At 35.1% G+C, this 17,213-nt stretch overlaps 2 protein-coding genes, 1 long non-coding RNA gene and 2 other non-coding genes across 13 annotated transcripts; 4 read left to right on the plus strand and 1 right to left on the minus strand.

Moving 5' to 3' along the window:
- Positions 1 to 260: 260 nt before the first annotated feature.
- On the minus strand, positions 261 to 5,488 carry LOC111282903 (transcription factor bHLH49-like). 6 transcript variants are annotated; one of them, XM_022871190.2, is made up of 9 exons: positions 4,617 to 5,488; positions 2,931 to 3,899; positions 2,614 to 2,841; positions 2,459 to 2,524; positions 2,280 to 2,348; positions 1,610 to 1,681; positions 1,324 to 1,524; positions 913 to 1,000; positions 261 to 823 (listed from the first exon to the last, which is right to left on the minus strand). In XM_022871190.2, the coding sequence occupies exons 2-9, from the start codon at positions 3,843 to 3,845 to the stop codon at positions 786 to 788; spliced, it is 1,677 nt and encodes a 558-aa protein (XP_022726925.2). In that variant the 5' UTR covers positions 3,846 to 3,899; positions 4,617 to 5,488; the 3' UTR covers positions 261 to 785. The 6 variants fall into 6 exon arrangements, 5 of the variants coding, with proteins under 5 accessions (XP_022726925.2, XP_022726923.2, XP_022726924.2 ...); XM_022871188.2 differs by having other exon boundaries at positions 2,931 to 3,911; positions 4,639 to 5,399; XM_022871189.2 differs by having other exon boundaries at positions 2,931 to 3,911; positions 4,617 to 5,399.
- LOC149518671 (uncharacterized) lies at positions 4,770 to 5,775 on the plus strand. Its single transcript, XR_016342070.1, has 2 exons — positions 4,770 to 4,909; positions 5,406 to 5,775. It is a non-coding gene; the product is annotated as an uncharacterized LOC149518671 (long non-coding RNA).
- Positions 5,776 to 9,482: 3,707 nt separating this feature from the next.
- LOC111281868 (WPP domain-interacting tail-anchored protein 2) lies at positions 9,483 to 17,082 on the plus strand. 4 transcript variants are annotated; one of them, XR_016342071.1, is made up of 6 exons: positions 9,483 to 9,914; positions 11,635 to 12,192; positions 12,363 to 13,498; positions 13,804 to 13,999; positions 14,571 to 15,462; positions 16,018 to 17,082. XR_016342071.1 is itself a non-coding variant. In XM_089760555.1 (6 exons), exons 3-6 carry the CDS (start codon positions 11,658 to 11,660, stop codon positions 14,576 to 14,578), a joined length of 1,875 nt encoding a protein of 624 aa, XP_089616681.1. In that variant the 5' UTR covers positions 9,496 to 9,914; positions 11,068 to 11,320; positions 11,635 to 11,657; the 3' UTR covers positions 14,579 to 17,082. The 4 variants fall into 4 exon arrangements, 2 of the variants coding, with proteins under 2 accessions (XP_022725363.2, XP_089616681.1); XR_016342072.1 differs by having other exon boundaries at positions 16,594 to 17,082; XM_089760555.1 differs by adding an exon at positions 11,068 to 11,320 and having other exon boundaries at positions 9,496 to 9,914; positions 14,571 to 17,082.
- LOC149518672 (small nucleolar RNA R160) lies at positions 15,590 to 15,670 on the plus strand. The gene has a single exon (XR_016342526.1). It is a non-coding gene; the product is annotated as a small nucleolar RNA R160 (small nucleolar RNA).
- On the plus strand, positions 15,741 to 15,826 carry LOC149518673 (small nucleolar RNA R160). Its single transcript, XR_016342528.1, has one exon. It is a non-coding gene; the product is annotated as a small nucleolar RNA R160 (small nucleolar RNA).
- Positions 17,083 to 17,213: the final 131 nt, after the last annotated feature.

Raw genomic sequence — 17,213 nt, forward strand, 5'->3', positions numbered from 1 at the left:
ATGTGATATAAAGGAGTACAAGACAGGTAAAGGATAACAGACTCACATTGTTTATCAGACACCTTTCCATGATTTCTTGTCCCCCTGCCTTCCAGGGGGATTGGTCTGAAGTGTTACAGATTTCTATGAAAGAAAATCTACTCCTTAAATGAATCAATCTTCAAATAAATTCCGATGTCTAAATTGGTCATGCATGGATGTCATGTTGAGGAATGAAGATGAATACTTTCTTGAGAAAAAGAACAGCAAACATGACAACATAATAAACAAATGAAACTTACACCTCTGAACTGAACAAAATACTTCCTCACTGTCATCTGTAAATTACAGAAGAAATCATCTAATACTCTGATAGAAAAAGCATAAACTTTTACATCACAAAAACTTTCCATCATCAATCTATACATTCTAATCCATCTTTCCTCTTACTAGGACAGTGATACAATTCCCATGATCAACGGAATTCCATTTCCCTCAATATATCTAATGCTCAAACAAGAGAAAATGAAATCACCGCCCCATTGTACAGTTAAGGAACCTCAAGCCTTTAAGCAAGCCTATGCTTTGGTCATATGTGACTGATATTCCTAGCTTTAAAACCAGGCCAATTGCATCTTCAATTATTCATTAAGAACCGGGTAGGAAAATGGTGATAGCATATGTTTATACTTAATTTTGAAAGAGTGCATGTCCTTGGCTACCTTCAAGAATGATGGCATATATATAGCAAGTAGAGGGTCATTTTGAGCTGTCTGGCATAGAGCCATAGACCCTTAAGAGAAGGATCAAAGTTCTACTTTCATATGGTCTGATGGTAGAGACCCTGCAAAAGCATTAAATAAATTTTAGTCGGATCTGAGGACATTCGGCCTATGAGACAGGCCACAGGGCGTTTATGAAAGGAAGTAATACCATTTACATCTTGGCTGTCAGCAGGAGCACCGGTTCCATAATTCATCTGGACAACATTGTGGAGCTCATCCTTCCATGCATTCAATATCTAGAACCAAAATGTATTCACACGAAAGGTACATTGGTAATACTCATAGACTCATGAAGTTAAGCACATAAATCGTTTACCTCATTCACATCATGCATTAAAGCCAATGTTGCAGAACAATTTCTCTTTAACCTGTTAATTTTTTTTCTTTTTTCACATTGGTAACACTTTAAAAAGATATTAAAAGAACAAAAAGACTTAAGGCTCAATTTCATGCGAGGGAAAGGTTTCACAGAGATTGCTGACGAATTATCCATTTGATGCTACAAATACAAAGACACAATCATAGAGTTTGAACCATAAAAAATGAAGAAATGGAAAACCTGATTAGGCTTCTTGAATCTTCCAGTCATAGGTGTGAACTGGGAACCGAGAGTTCTACAAATAACATCAGCATTATTCCCCACGACAGGAAAAGCAGCTTGAACAAGTCCAGGTTGAGACGGATGTAATGGAGGATAACCCACAGACATATTTGGAGAAAACCCCAGAGTTGATGAAGGACCAGCTCGTGATTGAGTAATCTGTTTATCAACAAAGAAGTATTTTGATGGATTAGATGAGACGTGTAGACATGAGTGATCGCTAAATCTACGCTGATCAACTTACATCTTTTGCCAGAAGCCCTTCTATATTAAAATCCAGCCTTGGGTTTACTGTCGAAAGTTTCATTGAAAGAAACTGCAGAAAGGAAAAAAATAAAGTGACACATTAAAACTTGTGAAGGGTAGCAGATGTTATGCCTCTAGAATGAATGCAAATCAGTGAAAATTATTGTATGAAAATTTCATAGAAGAGTTATAGAGATTCAAACAGTGACTCTATCCGTCAATTATCAGCTTCCAAAGACAAGGTCATGATATAAGCCCTAAGGTTATAACAATATTTACATCAATCTATAATAATATTCACAAGTGACACATTAAAACCTAAGAAGGGTAGTTATTCTCTACAGTATATGCCAATCAGTGAAATTTATTGTATGAAAATCTCATACAAGAGTTACAGAGATTCAATCTGTGACTCTATCCATCAATTATCTGTTTCCAAAGGCAAGGTCATCATGATTAATACCATATAAGCCCTGAGGTTGTAACAATACTTACATCAAAACAGAACAAGGTTCAAAAGTTAGTTTTCTTTTCAGTTTGTGTTATTTATCAGATCATTCAGAGTTAGATAAGATTGAAGTATGCACCATTCCACCATCACCAATTACACTAGATTACTAAGGAACCACTAGGTTTGAAAAGGGAAGTTGTGAGTTCTGCTTCAATACCTCAACTTGCCGCTGAAGTGACTGCACATAATTAATGATTTCATCTAGCATCACTGCCTTGCCTGTAACCTGCAAGAACCAATAAACCCTCACAAAATGAACTGCAGTAGCTGTTGTGAATACTGCTGAGAAGTCTATTTGATTGTACTCTATAAGCTATAGCATCCAAGGAGACTCACCTTGCTGCAACCAGGTACAAGGTCCTGAAGAAATTTCATCCTTTCACTGATCTTTTCTCTTCTCACCTGAAGTCATAACCAATCAACTCCAATCTAAACAACAAAGATGATCTAAATATTTCTAAATTTCAATAAGTTTTCCATGTAAAATTTACCCTTTCTGCAAGACTATGGCTGTTTGTTGCCTGGCCTCTCCGGGCTCTGACATGAATGTATTCTTCTTTTGGTGGATCAGAAGCCTCAGACCCTTGTTTTCCCTGTTTGCTCGTAGCCTTATTGATCGTTGTAGTTTGGTTCTGGTCTCCCTTCGGTTGATTTTCAGCACTATCCTTGGCAGCCTCGACAGGTGGTTGGCCTCCCTTAGCTTGATCAACCTCAGCATCCTGCCATAAAATTAGCAATCAAAGCTTAGACCATAAATAAAAAAAATCTATAATGGATCAGGGAAACAATTGGCAAACATTTTTTTTACCTTTACACTCCTTTTTCTTTTCTTCGAACTAAGACCCTTAGCTGAAGGTTCACCACCTGAACCATCCAATGTAGATGGCTCATCTTGATCACCAGCACCACCACTAAACTCAGTCTCATCAGACTCATTACCAGAGCCACCAGTTCCTTGTTTTGCTTCTTCATTAGATCGCACAAGCCTTTCACTTTTCCTTTCATTCTTTAGTGGGCTTTCTAGAGTAGCACTATTTTCAACTTGCAAACAAGCATCTCTAGAAGCTTCAGTGGCATTCAACTTACTTTTCTGAGATTCCACACCAGATACTGATTTCATCTCACTGATTGCAAAAACATCTTTTGATCCTGGCATCAAGCCCACACCCCTAGAATACAGGCCCATAGATTCAGGAATACCAAAAGGGTTCACCATATTACTAAAATTTCCCCCATTAAGGCTCGAGAACCTGGCAGCACGCTCAATGAAAGCTGAATCAGCTGGCAACTGAGACAGGCTCTGTGGTAGAATCCCAGTTGAAATCGGTAAAAAAAAGCCCCCTTTCAACATTGAACTTGACGAATTCCCATCCATATCAAATAGTCTATCAATGCTACTTCTCAGAGAGGTAGGACCACCTTTTCCAATTCCCATTGCATTTGAAGAGCTTGCACCATTTTGTACACTGATGTCACAAAATCCCAAGTTTTGTGAATTAGATGAGTGCTCCCAAAGGTTAGAACCAAATGAGTCTACCACTGAAGCAGAGGCACATGAAGAACCAATAGCCAAGGGATTATCGCTAGCAACTAAACTCATAGGAGTACTTGTGAGATTGGCACCACCAAACTGCCAATCTGATGACATACCAGGTGCCTGGTAGTTTATGTTATTGTCATTCCTCTTTTCTAGGTCATATTTATCTTTTTCACCTATATCCATCCCTCTTCAACAAAACTAGTAGAAGTAACTCAGTCTATGCCTTTCTCCACTATTCTGTTTGAACACCTAGCCAATAGCTCAAAGTCAGGCTGACGAGCAAAAATTAAGCCTTAAAAATTTGAGCAGTACCTAAAAATACCCTTAACTGCTCTAAGATGATCAACCAAAGATCAAAGACCGCAAAAGAAACGGGTAGAAAAGAACAACAAAACAACAACAGCAAACAAATCACATGGGAAAATGATCTAATTCTTTTACATAAACTAAAACACAATAGCTTTATGGACAAAGCTTCAAGCTAAGTCCACAAGGGGTCTGAAAACTTACAGCATAAGAAAGTTATAGTCCTAAAAGCTTAAATTCAGCCACCCCAAAAGAAAACCATAAAAACTGCTCATAAGAAGTATCAAAGAAAACCCCACTTCAATTAATGAACCCCAAAAACATTACTGAAATTATGTAACAAAGATCTCCACAAAGTGAAACAGCTACCATTTCCAAAGCACCAACTGAAAATTGGAAGTGCCCAAATTTGCACGAAGGAAAAAGCGTTCTTCAAAAGAAAAAAGACGCAACAGAACAGAAAAAGAAGGTTCAAAGAAGAGCTGTAAAAAATTAAAAGGCCTACTAGAAGCAGTAATTAATCTAAAAAAGAACATTGATTTCAGTACAATAAATAAAGCCACCCTTCTCATTCAAAACCCTAGTCAGAATTTACAGAGAACCCAGAAAGACAGAGAAACTCAATTAAAAGTAGAGAGAGAAAGATACCCATTTCAGATTCCGTGCTTACTTTTTTGTATTCTCCGTGCTCTCTCATTCAAGGCCTTTCCTTTTTTGGTTTCAACACACCCACGCAAACAAAAATTAAAGCCTTTATTGAATTTCAGCTAGTACTTTTTCTTTTCTGTTTGTTCAGCGACAGAGCAACTCTGCTAAAAAAACAGTCAAAAAACAAAACCAGAGAAGAAACGTAGAGAGTTTTATTACTTTAGAGTGAGGGAAAGGAAGTGGTATTCGTCTATTTTGAAGAAGAGAGATGAAAGGGAAGAGTAACGGCAAAGGTCCTGCATTTATACCCACGCTTGCATCAAAAAGAGAGCTCTTTGATCATTAACCACCGCCACTGCTACTGTTAAAATATTACAAAACACCCCTCTTCTCTTCCTCCAAACTTCACTTCAATCCTTTGCTTGCTTCGTTCTATGTAGGAATATTTTTTTGAACTTTAATTATACCCATTTCATGAGCTAGCAACTGACACTGCCAACTCTCATTAGATGATTTTTTAACTATAGTAGTAATTTTTTTTTTTTTGTTTATCTTATTGTATTGTCCTTTTTTATTAAAAAAATTCTTGGGAGGAGAGCTTCAAGATCATTAATGGGGTTTGTTTGGTCAAGAAGCTAAAATCTAGCTCATTTCACACTTCGTATTTTTTTTTAGGGGGTTATTAATGGGGAGAGATACAAATTTAAATACCCATCTGGGTCATACGGTGGCCATTGTTATTAATCTGTGGTATCTTTCTCTCTTTGATAACTTGACTGTCTTCTGCAGGGGGGTAATTGTGAAATTGCAGCAATGGTACAAGTCCAAGGATATTGCTCTTGTTGTGGCAACTGGCAACTGTGAAAACGATCAAGCCAGACGTGTTGTTACATTGGCGGCGAAATATGGCATTGATACCTGCTTGCCAAATTGACAATGTCTTTATTCCTCCCACCAGCTGGCTACTCTCACACCAACTATCAATTAATTCAGTCTTCTTGCAGCATTGTGTTGGGAATTCTTTTATGAAAGTGATGATAATCATTACTTGCAATTTTATGGCAGTTTTTTTTACTTCAATATATGAACTGAACTTCTGTCAGCTTGGAGTTCAGTAATGGAAAATGATAAATATGAAGAGGAAAATTTTTCTAGTTAAGTTTCCAAGTTGTCCTGAATCTACTAATTTCTGCAATTTTCTTTTAGCAAATTGCAGAATCCCCAAGTAATCAAATCTAATGGCTATATGATCTGCTTTAGCTACATTCTCAGAGAGTTGACCAACAAATTTGAACGCATCTTTCCTACCTGTATAACCAAGGCTTACCTGGAGGAGGTAAGGTCATCCATGAACAATAAAAATTCTGTGAAGTGTGAACTATGTGTGGCAAATATTTTACTATATTATGCTATATCGAAGGACTGGACTGGATTGTCCCTTGCTTTCTCTCATGTCATTATTAGTTGGCCTTGGAACTTACAATTCTCAAAGACCTAAGCTTTAGAATAATGGAATCTCAGTCTCACTTTTACTTTACAAGTAAAACACTAAACTTTACTTAACCCTAAGCTCTATTAAAATGCCCATGTAAGAGGTAAAAATGATTTGTATGATTGGTTGGTTTTACTAGGTATGTTGGAGAAGAAAACAACAAAGTAAGGTTTCTGCATATATGAATATATAAAAATTCTTTAAGAATACATTGTATTAGAAACCACAAACAAAAAGTTAGAAGGGTACAGTGCAACTTCCCCTTTGCAAGGAAAAAGGAAAGCCTACCAATCTAATTAAACAAAAGGGCATCATATTCCTTAGTAACAAGAACTTGGCAAATGGGTTGTTGCCACCTACATTTGGTGTGCCCTTTTGTTGGAGGGAGCCCTATAGATTGGTGCCTGTCTGTAAACAAATGAATATAAAATAAAAAAATTTACAAATATTATAAGCAAGTAAGAGTTGGGTCATAGTTGGCAATGGCTCTCCTTTTGGGAAAAGGCTAACAAAACCAAGCTAATAAAATCCCATCCAAAGAAACATAGGATGGGAGTTGAGGATCCGAGATCTCTTCAACAAAGCTTCAGAGTTCTTTGACCTGAATCAAGGACTGTGTCATCCATAATAATTAGCATGTTTATATTCAATTTCTAACACTTTTAACCCCTTTTTATCTAAATTTTTATGAATTTCATGCAAGCTAAGGCCAAAGCTAATGTAGCATATGTAAAAAGGTCAGTCTTTCTATTATACGATATATAATATAATGTAGTATAACCGAAAGCTAGCGTGCTGAACAGTACTAAACATTTCAGTTGGATCTTGAATGGTAGAGAATGAGATGAATGTCAGTTGAGTCTGAAAAATGAAATAATAAAAAATTTAAGTTTTTATGAATTTCATGCAAACATATCATTGCATAGCATGATGAGGGATGTTGTTGAACGATAGTTTTCAAACTTTTTGATACTAACTTTTGGCCTAACTTTTTTCTCTCTCTCAAAAACCCTAATTTCATAAGATTCACCTTTCCTCGTTAGAAGATGCTCGCTTGAAAATGCTAGTAACTTTCCTATACCTCTAACTTTTTTTTTACTTCAATTTTTTTCACTCTTTCACTTTTTTTTTCCCAACTTCCAATCCATGAATAGAAGAGTTGAAGTTAACTATCTCATCCTAGGGAAGGAACTGACCAAAAATACAAGGGCTTTTTTCCACTGTCTGTCACCCTTCATCGGATATTTTGATAACTATCTAGCCTTGATCAAACATAGTTTTCGTATTGAATTTAAAATTTAATTTCGTTGGTTTATACAATCATTTTTAAAAAATATTATCTAATAATTTTAAATTTTAATATTTACTATTTCTCCCTTTTTCTCAAACTGTTTACTCAAACTAGAAGGATTGACAATCTATTTATCTGCTCACAAACTTTGCTCAACAAAAGAATTCTTTGTAATTTGTTTTTTAGCAAAGCAAAGTCTTACAAAGGTTTGGTACAATTACTGACACTTTGCCATCTTGTCGAAGAAAGCTCATATAACTAATCATGTATGAAAATTAGTCCAATATAATGTACAAAGTTTTTTTTCAAACCTGTCAACTATCATGGGGTTTTGCATGTATTATTGATGGATGCTGATGGCCTTAGACTCTTGTTCTACTCATTTTGTCTTAGTGAACCGATTTTTACCAAATTATGAAATAAAAATGTTTCATTTTGTTTTTTTCATTAAGATCCCATTAAATATTTAAATTAATCGAGCAACACAAAATAATTATATAAATTAATTAAACTAAACTTGAAATTATATTGCGTTTTGATTTGCATGGAATGCCACAAAATCAAGGGCAATTGACAACCTTAGAACATATTAGTAGTTTGACAAACAACCATAATTGCTAAACTTTTTTTTTAGCATGTCATGAAATTAATCATTCTCGAACTTAATTATTTTAAAGTAGAAATTATTTTATGAAAATGAATAGATAAGATAATCAAACTGTAAAGTGAAGTGAAAAATCTAACTTGAATGTTCATTGTTGGTACATTCGAGTGGTCGGGATGCTATGAGCCAACCAAAAATAGTATTTACAAATTTAACAATTTATTCTTTGGTGAGTGAAATGGCCTAACTTGTTGCCAAGCAAGCACAAAGATTGACATGTTAGTTAAATATCTAGTCTAAATTCTAATATGATAGCATGCTTTAGGAGAAAGGTCTTTGATGCCTTTAGTACTTAAAAGACATTGTTTTTCTTATTAAAGTTAGAATGGATAAGAAGGAGCCTACATGTACATTTTGAAGGTAAATGTTTCAAAGAAATTTCTAGGGTTTTGTAAGCATGTTTTCGTGGTGGGTTTTTGGTGTTGTTTGGTATTCTAAAATTGGTTTGGTACAGAAAGTTTTTTTGGCAATGATACAAATATAACAAATCCAATATATAATTAATATCGACCTCAAATATCAAAATTTTCATAATTAATTTCTTACTTGAAAGAGAAAAAAAATCCAAAGAATCTGATTATAAAACGTAAGCTCCATTACAGGGATGGATCCGAAGTTTATACTTAGTGGGAGGGCAAAATTATTATAGTAATTATCAATAATATTAGTATAATAATTTTATGTTTACATTCCAAACCATTACTTTTTTTTCACATACTTTTTAATATTACAAAATAGTCCAACTTAAGAATTTTTTTTACAATTAATGGGGTCTAAAACCAAAAAAAAAAAGGATTTATTTATAATAATTTCACTTACCTTTCTTATATTCTAGCGGGGGGCAAAATATAAAAATCATTAAAATTTTGAGTAATTTTATAATGATTAAAATTAATTTTCAAGATTTCAGTGGCGATAGCTACCCCACAATCTCTACCCTAATTCCGTCTTTGAGCTCCGAAGTTTTTAACAAAAATTGCAAGTATCACTTTGGTATTCGCACTTATGAGAAATGTTCATCATTGAATTTCAGGTAAATGCGACTAAGAATTTATAGAACAGTAAAGAAAAAAAAAATGAAGAAAATGAAGGGGAATCAAGCTGTATGCATTGAATTGAAGTATGTGTAAATACAAAATAGAAACAAAAAAACCAAAAGAAATCAACTGAATCGAACCATACAAATCTTGATATAGGCCTTTGAGGATCGGGTCCTGCACAAAGTGTATCTGGACTACAACATATTGTTTAATAGGCCTGAATTCAATAATTTGTATGGGCTACGTGACCAATTTTTTTGGTTGGGTGGTCCGAACTTTATATCTGTTGGGCCCCAAAAGGTTAAAAATTATTTGTTTTTTGTTGTAAAAGACGACTAGTGCCCTTAGAAGGAGGAGGGGGGATAGCGGGATCTAACCCACGTCTATGTCTATATGCCAAAATCAGAAAGAGTGACAAATAATCAGAAGAAAGTGACGAATGATCTGAAATTTTATAAAATTGCAGGCTTTCTAGCACAAATTCTTTTGGTAAACATGTGATAACTTCAAGATTGTAATTTTTTTTTTTTTTTGGCATCTCAATAATTCAACGTAGGTCCCCTGGTGGTTGCTAACGTGTGCCGACCACGTCATTTCTTCCCCTAAACCATCACCCACTGTCATTGACATTGACTTGCTAATACACCCACGACTCATTTTAGACTCTTTCAAGGGCTCTCGTTAACAGACAGATCAAAGAGCATCAACGGTATTATGAAGAGGTAGTTGAAAAGGGTAATGAAAATTCTTCTTTGGCTGATCCATTTCCTTCCCAAGAATTATCAAAGCCCCATCAAGATTTTGCTCTCAGGTACCTCTTTTTCATCTCATTTCTTATGTTCCTTGCCAAGTGTTCTTGTTCTGAACTAAACTATAACTGTAGCTGTTTCTTTTTTCTTCTTTCTTTTCTGTTATGTTATAATTGCATGTTCATTTATTGTGGGAAAATATGACAGTTTGGTCACTTTAAATTCTAGTTGGGATTTGGGATTAATGGGAGAGAATCATATCTGGTGTTGGCTTGGTGTCTTTGAATGACTGCCAATCTTTGACTCTAGGATCTTTGACTTTTCATCTCATGTTGGTGGAAGTATTAGTGAAGAACTGATATAAATTTTTATTGGATTTTCATCTGAATCTTATTGTAGAATTTAAGTCTCGAATCGTTGTCAAAAATGTGGAAATTGATGAATGTTCCATTACTATTACTGATGGGGATCATTAAGATTTTGGATTGCATTTTGCATCATGGTTAGGGAAGCTTTCAAGTTCCAAGAAGAGTTAGTTAATAAATATGACTGATTTTATTGCTTTATGGTTAATTTGTCTTTTTCAATTTGCTTTCACAACTTAAAAAGAGGAGAGACCTGAGTGAATGAATAGTGATGTGCATCAATGGGTTTTCTTTAGCTGAATTTTACTGCATACTGGTTAGATAGAACCCAAAATTTGTGGCTGAACACTGCTTTAAAACAATGTGATTTAGTTGTTGTTGTTCCGGAAGAACATTTGATGTTAGGATTATCTAGGTCATGTTTGTTGAGTAGTTAATTAAACAAAAAAAATCAAATGCTTCGATCCAATTTTACAGATTTGCACAATTTATCCAAGAAAGCAGGGAGGTAACCTGCTACAAGTAATACTGTACAAAAACTAACAGGCTATACAACAAGTATAGCCATATACAATGTAAATAATTTACAAGAAATCAAAAAGTCACTAGCTCTTACAAAGAAAAACATGCTTGTCCTTTGTTGCCTGTGAGAAGTCCTGCAATCTGAACCTTCTAGTATCAAGAATACAGTTGAAAATTTCAAACTGCCTACTGTTCCTTTCCTGCCAAATGAAATAAATGCATGCATTCCAGGCTAATTTGAGCATTACAACCGGCAAAGATTTTCCCTTCAATGACTTTATTCAACCAAATTCATCTGACCAGTTTCCCACATCCCTTTGAATTCCAGAACAATACAATAACTTGCTCCATAACTGCTTAATATAGGAGAAAGAAAAGTATAAGTGATCTCTATCTTCATCAACTTGCTTTCAAAGAAACATAAGCAGTTGGCAATAGGAACATGCCAAGAAGAGAGTCTGTGCAAAGTAGGCAGCTTGTTAAGGATAGCCATCCAAGCTATCAGCACATGCTTAGGGAGATTATGCTGAAACCATGGCATCTTATCCCAGTTTACATTTGTTCTTCATTGATGTGAGACAGTAAGTTTTATGGTACATTTTTCTTTTGCTGAATTTTTGTGGTGCATTGTTGCTATCATGATTTTATATGTACTAAAAGCTGTATTTAAAGATCAATTATCTGTATGCATAAATGTTGTGAGACATAATAGTCACTCACATAAGCACATCCATAGTACTCCCAGTTTCACATATAAGAATTAGTTGCAAAGCTTTAACTTGTAGCAGTACAATGGAACAATAATTGAGCCGTGGAAATGAATGACTTTAATGGTTGCAAAGACATAACAATAATGCTGACTTTTGCCTTTTCTTTTTTTTCCTCCTTTCCTCAGGTAGCTAAACAAAGAATTGAGCCATGGGAACGAATGGCTTCAATGTTGATGATAAATATATGTATATGGGCAATCCAGAGTCAAATACAGTTCATGAAGAGGCCTCGTCAAATGGAGAGGGCATCCATGAAATGCAAAATACCATTTTAAACACAGTTGACTTGGACTTGGCATATTGTAATGAAAAATTGGTAAATTTGCATGTAATTTTGATGCTCCTTTTGGGTTGGGACAATGGTCCTGGAGCAATTAACTCAGCAAATAGTGATATTTCAGCTCAGTTTATTGAGAAGGCATTGGCGTTTGATCTTTTATGTGGAATTTTAGATTCTGAGTTAAGGGAAGTGGAAACTGTCTTGGATCCTGTTCAAGCTGAGATTGTTGATGCTCGTCATAAAATATCTTCATGCAGACATTTGGGAACAGTATTCAATAAACTGGAAAAGAAGCTGCATGATTCTGAAGAATCCATGAAAAAGTGTCAAGAGCTTGTCTTGGAGTTGAAGATGCAGTCATCCAAGCTGCAGGGTTCCTCTTCATATTTCAGACATGATAACTGTAAGTTTGAACTTAAGTTCATCACATAACATTAGAACATTAAGTTAAAAATGTAGCTTATAATTTAAGAGCTTGCCCAATACAAACAATGAAGTTCCCCTGATAAACAATTAACATATTTTTGTTTTATTTTTTATCGTTATACCACTCTGAGAGATGCATATTAATAGGGAACAATGACAAGGCCATGGATATATCTGAACAATATCAGCTATCAAACATCATTGGAAAATCAAAAGTACTGGATGTTAAACAACAAAGACATATTCTAAGGATGCTTGAAAAATCACTTGCAAGGGAGCTAGATCTTGAAAAGGAATTATCAGAGTCGGGTCAAAGCCAAGAACAATTAAAACTGAAGCTACATTATACTGAACAAGTAGCTGTTCGCATGGAAGAGGCAGCAGAAGTTGTTTGGGGAAGGTTTCTAGAGGCAGAAAGTGCTGCTGAGGTGCGCATGGGAATTGCAAAGGAACTGGTAGGTCGACTTCAGATTGTACAGTTTAACCTGAATGGTTCAATTCAACGAGAAGCGGAGCTCAAATATAAACTCGAAGGTTGCATTGAAGAGTTAAATACCAAAGATATTGCATTAAAAAGGCTTGAGAGCAGCAATGCAGAACATGCTGCAAAAGCTTCAGAAGTATTCACTTTGAGGAAGAAGGTGAAATTACTCGAGGAACAGGTAAAAGAATCTGAGCTACAGCTGAAGAGCGCAAATGCCACCAATGAAACAAGTCAAGAGCATCTTCATGAAATGGAAATCTTTATTGATTCACTGAAAGAAAGGATTTATGAAGCAGAAAGTAGGGCTGAAAGTGCAGAAGCCAAAGTTACAGAGTTAACAGATGCAAACTTGGAACTTACTGAAGAGTTGAATTTTCTTAAAGGTAATAATGATAATAACACAAAGAAGGTGACCTCACTTGAGAAACAGTTGAGAGAATCGGAGATTCAACTACAGCATGCAAAAGCATCTTCTGAAGCAAGTCAGGAGCAGCAGAACATGCTTTACTCAGCAATTTGGGATATGGAAACTTTAATTGAAGATCTAAAATCAAAGGTTTCAAAAGCTGAAAGTAAGACTGAGAGTGTGGAGGAGCAATGCATTATATTGTCTGAATCTAACTTTGAACTTAATAACGAGCTAGGCATCCTGAGGCATAAAATTGAATGCTTAGAGACATCTTTGGACAAAGCTAACACTGAAAAAGATGCAAATGCAAAAGAAATAAATTACAGGACAAAGGTAATCACAGATATGGTTACCCAACTAGCTACAGAAAGGGAACGCATTCAAAAGCAGGTATAACTTTATTTTACTGTGATATAAACAAAAATAAAATATGTCCTCTGCTCTTGAAATAAATTCCTATGGTATCCCGCGGAATTGAGTTGTTTTACATGATTTTGTGTGTACATGTACTATCATGTTGGAGCTGGAAAAGAAAATGACAATAAGAATCATAATGATTATGCATGAGTGACTAGCATTTTCTTTTTTCCAACGTAGTAGCTTTTTTTTGTGAAACAAATGATTAGTTGACTGATCTAAACATTCTTATTGAGCTAAAACCTTCAGTTTAATTCTTTTAAAAATGTTCTTTGCAGCTATTGTCACTAGTAAAGGAGAAGGAAATATTGGTGAAAAAGTTACAAAATACAGAGAAAACTGACTCTACATCGGTCTACAACTCTGGAGATGATGAATGCGGAGAGATATCTGTTTCCAAGAGTGGTTCAATTAAAGCTACCTGCACAGAAACATTCAAGAAAGCAGTTCTCTCAGCCACAAGTGTACAGACAGGTACTCTTCAGGTTTTTCTCTAGTTGATGCAAATGCAGTCAAAGATGTGGGTCAAGCATGTAATCAGGAAGAGTATATTTCATCTGTATCCACTTTTGAGGCACACATTATATGCAAAGTAATTTATCTAACATCCTAATGTTGTTAGCATTGGTTCTTTGTATGTTGGACTCCAATTACCCCTCTGCCCTCTCTAACCATAAAATTGTGAATGCACTTATATGACCATGTTGGTTGATTGGGAGTGTCTCATGATATGAAAGTCATATTGTAGTTTCAGTTATTATTACACATTTCAACTGAATGCTCATCTCACCTTTTGTGCCAATATTTATTATTACTGTAAGGGTTCATGGAGCATTGATAAGATTTGATGGATATGCCTCGAGTGATAGTGTTTTTCTTAGCAAGTCATCCTAAATGATATTGAACAAGAACATCATTCAGAGAATTATGCTGCACACTGATGAAGATTTTGAGTCAGCTTTTATGTTGAATATAATGGTCATATATACATAAAATTAAAAACCATAATTCATTTGAATCATCTCTACTTTTCCTTCTGAAACAGGTGGATGAACAATCAAAATATGCATCTCTTTGTATGACTGCAGTTGGTCCCGGTGGTGGCACTGGCAAAGTTTCAAGGGTGGAAATTGCGAAAAAAGGAAAACAGGCCACCTCAAGCTGCTATACATTTTGATAGCAATTCTTATTGCACTATTTTCTGCATTAACTGTATATTTGTTGAGTGAGAAACCTGCCTTCTTTGATTCTTTTTGATGGCCACTGAAATTCTGTTTTGCTGGCGCCCATTTTGCCCTATGATGTATATTTCTTGCTATTTTGGATTGATGAGTGCACATTCATTACCATATCATGCAACAAAGTGAATTATCCTTTACTTGTCATGTATCAGGTTTGAGAATGGGGATAAGTCTCCTACCATTATAATTTGGATCTTTCTGACTATTTCATGTTTAAACAAGAAAAGACAGCAGGGGTTTATGTCATAAAGTTATAGTTCAAGGTTTAATATCTTGTAGAATTCGATTTGAATCAATAATTCTATTTAAAAAAATTATCAATTCATAATTGAATTGAGTTTTGAAATTTTAAAATATTACTCAAAACAAATCAAATTTAAATCCGATTAAATCCATTATCACTCTTAACTCGATATGAAATGGGTTTCAAAATTTGCATTTAAGCCCCTATATTTTTTTTTATATAAATAGTGGGAAGAAAAGAGTGGAACAAAGCGTAAATATTGGAAATTTATAAACCCAGAATTGAATTATGAAAATCGGGTGCGTCATCGTTTTCTTTGCGACCACTACTATAAATAGCGTCTCATCTCTTAAACCCTAATCTGTCAAAAGGAGTGGTTCTGGAAAACAATTAGCACGGAATGGCCCCTTGCTTCTAGAAGTTTCCAGTTGCAAGGAAAACTCGAGAAAAGGGTATGACCAAAGGTGCAAAATAGACACTTTGGCACCTTCATTTAATTTTTGGTTTGAAATCAATCTGACCAAAACAATGTTTGGTGCCAGAAAAAATGTATCTTTTTTTTTTTCTGAATAATTGCAAAGCAAAATGATGAAACTTGCTTAAAATCTGAATCCCCCGTGTGGGAATCCCATTCTGGGTCTTCAAAGTTCTCTGATTGCTTGCAAAACTATGTTTTTTGTTCGATTCATTGCTTCCAAGCATGGGTTTTTTTTTTTTTTTTTGTCTGGAAAGCAAATTGAAGAGATTTGTTTAATCGTTGAATTTGATGTGGAATTTCCATATCGTTGTAATGGTCTTCAAAGTTCTTTGATTGCTTTCATATATAAGAGCATCGGTTTGCCATGGCAATAAGCTAAAGTAGCCATCTTAGAGATAAAGCTCGCAAATTTTTTGCTCGTCTCTATATCTAATTGATACTTCTTTTACCCTTTTGGCCCTTTTTTTGGCTTTGGTTCAATGGAGGTTTAAGTATGAGTAATGATGGTATAATTGATTTGCTGTTATAGGTTTTGAGTAGTTGAGGAGCAAAGAGAATTGGTTGGCACCAAAATTCATAGTCTGTTGTGTATGTAATATTTCAGGCTATACGAGCATGGTGCGATAGAAATGTATCTTCTTTTTGTTCACCACTAGCTAGAGTTGCAATTTTCAATGACTGGTGCAGCAAGAACTGGGAAGAACACATGCCTTACTTATTATTTAATCCCTCTTGTTATAGTCATACTCTTGCATTTGCAGGCTGTAGCACGGCTGTGCTTCTTGACTTGTAGTCCTGAAAGTGTTTTATTTTTTCTATGTCAATACTACTTGCTTGTGTTAAAATGGAAAACCATGCTCTTGAGTAATAACATATCATTATGCCTATGAGATTTGAGACTAGTGTAATTGTATATAGGTTGGGGATATTTGTTTTGCTAAGTGGACTAGGCGACAATTTTCTTTGCCTTGAGAGTCATCTTGATGAAATCAAATGTTGTGTAGTAGATGCATTATAATGCACACAATTCTATTTTTGTTTTGATTTTTTTGTTAAATTGGCTTGATAATTGATATGATCGACTGTGCATCTTTTTTGGCTTTAGAATGAAACTTTTGAAACCTTGGGATAAATGATTTATGCTCAAATCACAAGGTTGGAAGAGGGTAATGGAATGAAGCTATTTTGCTGGCTGAAGTTGAGGCTAAAAATAAGTGGGATGGTGTGAAAAACTAGATAGCTGAAGGAAGATTTTGAAGGCAGTAGACTGGTGATTGGATTCAGTTACTCGATTAGGCTACCGGATCTCCTTTGTGGACATATATCTGGAGAGAAAGACCATAGAAGATTTGGCTTGATTTTGCACCATTTGAAGTAATGTTGAAAATGGCATCTTTTGATGAAATTCGGTTCTGAAGGCACTGAAGGATAGAGCTAAAGTCTGAAATCAATGCAAGGATACAATCATAGGGAGACTAAAATTGTGAAGAGTTCTAAATTTGCTTTGTAACTTGAACCTGGCCTTAAAGGATGCAATTTCTCCTGCTGGATTTCTTTTTATAAATAGGATTCATGGCTGCCCTATTCAACTCGATATTTTCCTCACTATTCCAGTTTTCCTTGGATAAGTAGATTTTTTCCTTCACTTAAAACCCCATTGGTTTTATTTCTTTACAGGCTAGCATATGATAACCAAGTCACTGATTCTCACTGCTGCTTCAGTTT

Source organism: Durio zibethinus, chromosome 5 (assembly GCF_047325235.1).
Source record: "Durio zibethinus cultivar Kanyao isolate XHJ-2024 chromosome 5, ASM4732523v1, whole genome shotgun sequence".
Classification (NCBI taxonomy): Eukaryota; Viridiplantae; Streptophyta; class Magnoliopsida; order Malvales; family Malvaceae; genus Durio; species Durio zibethinus.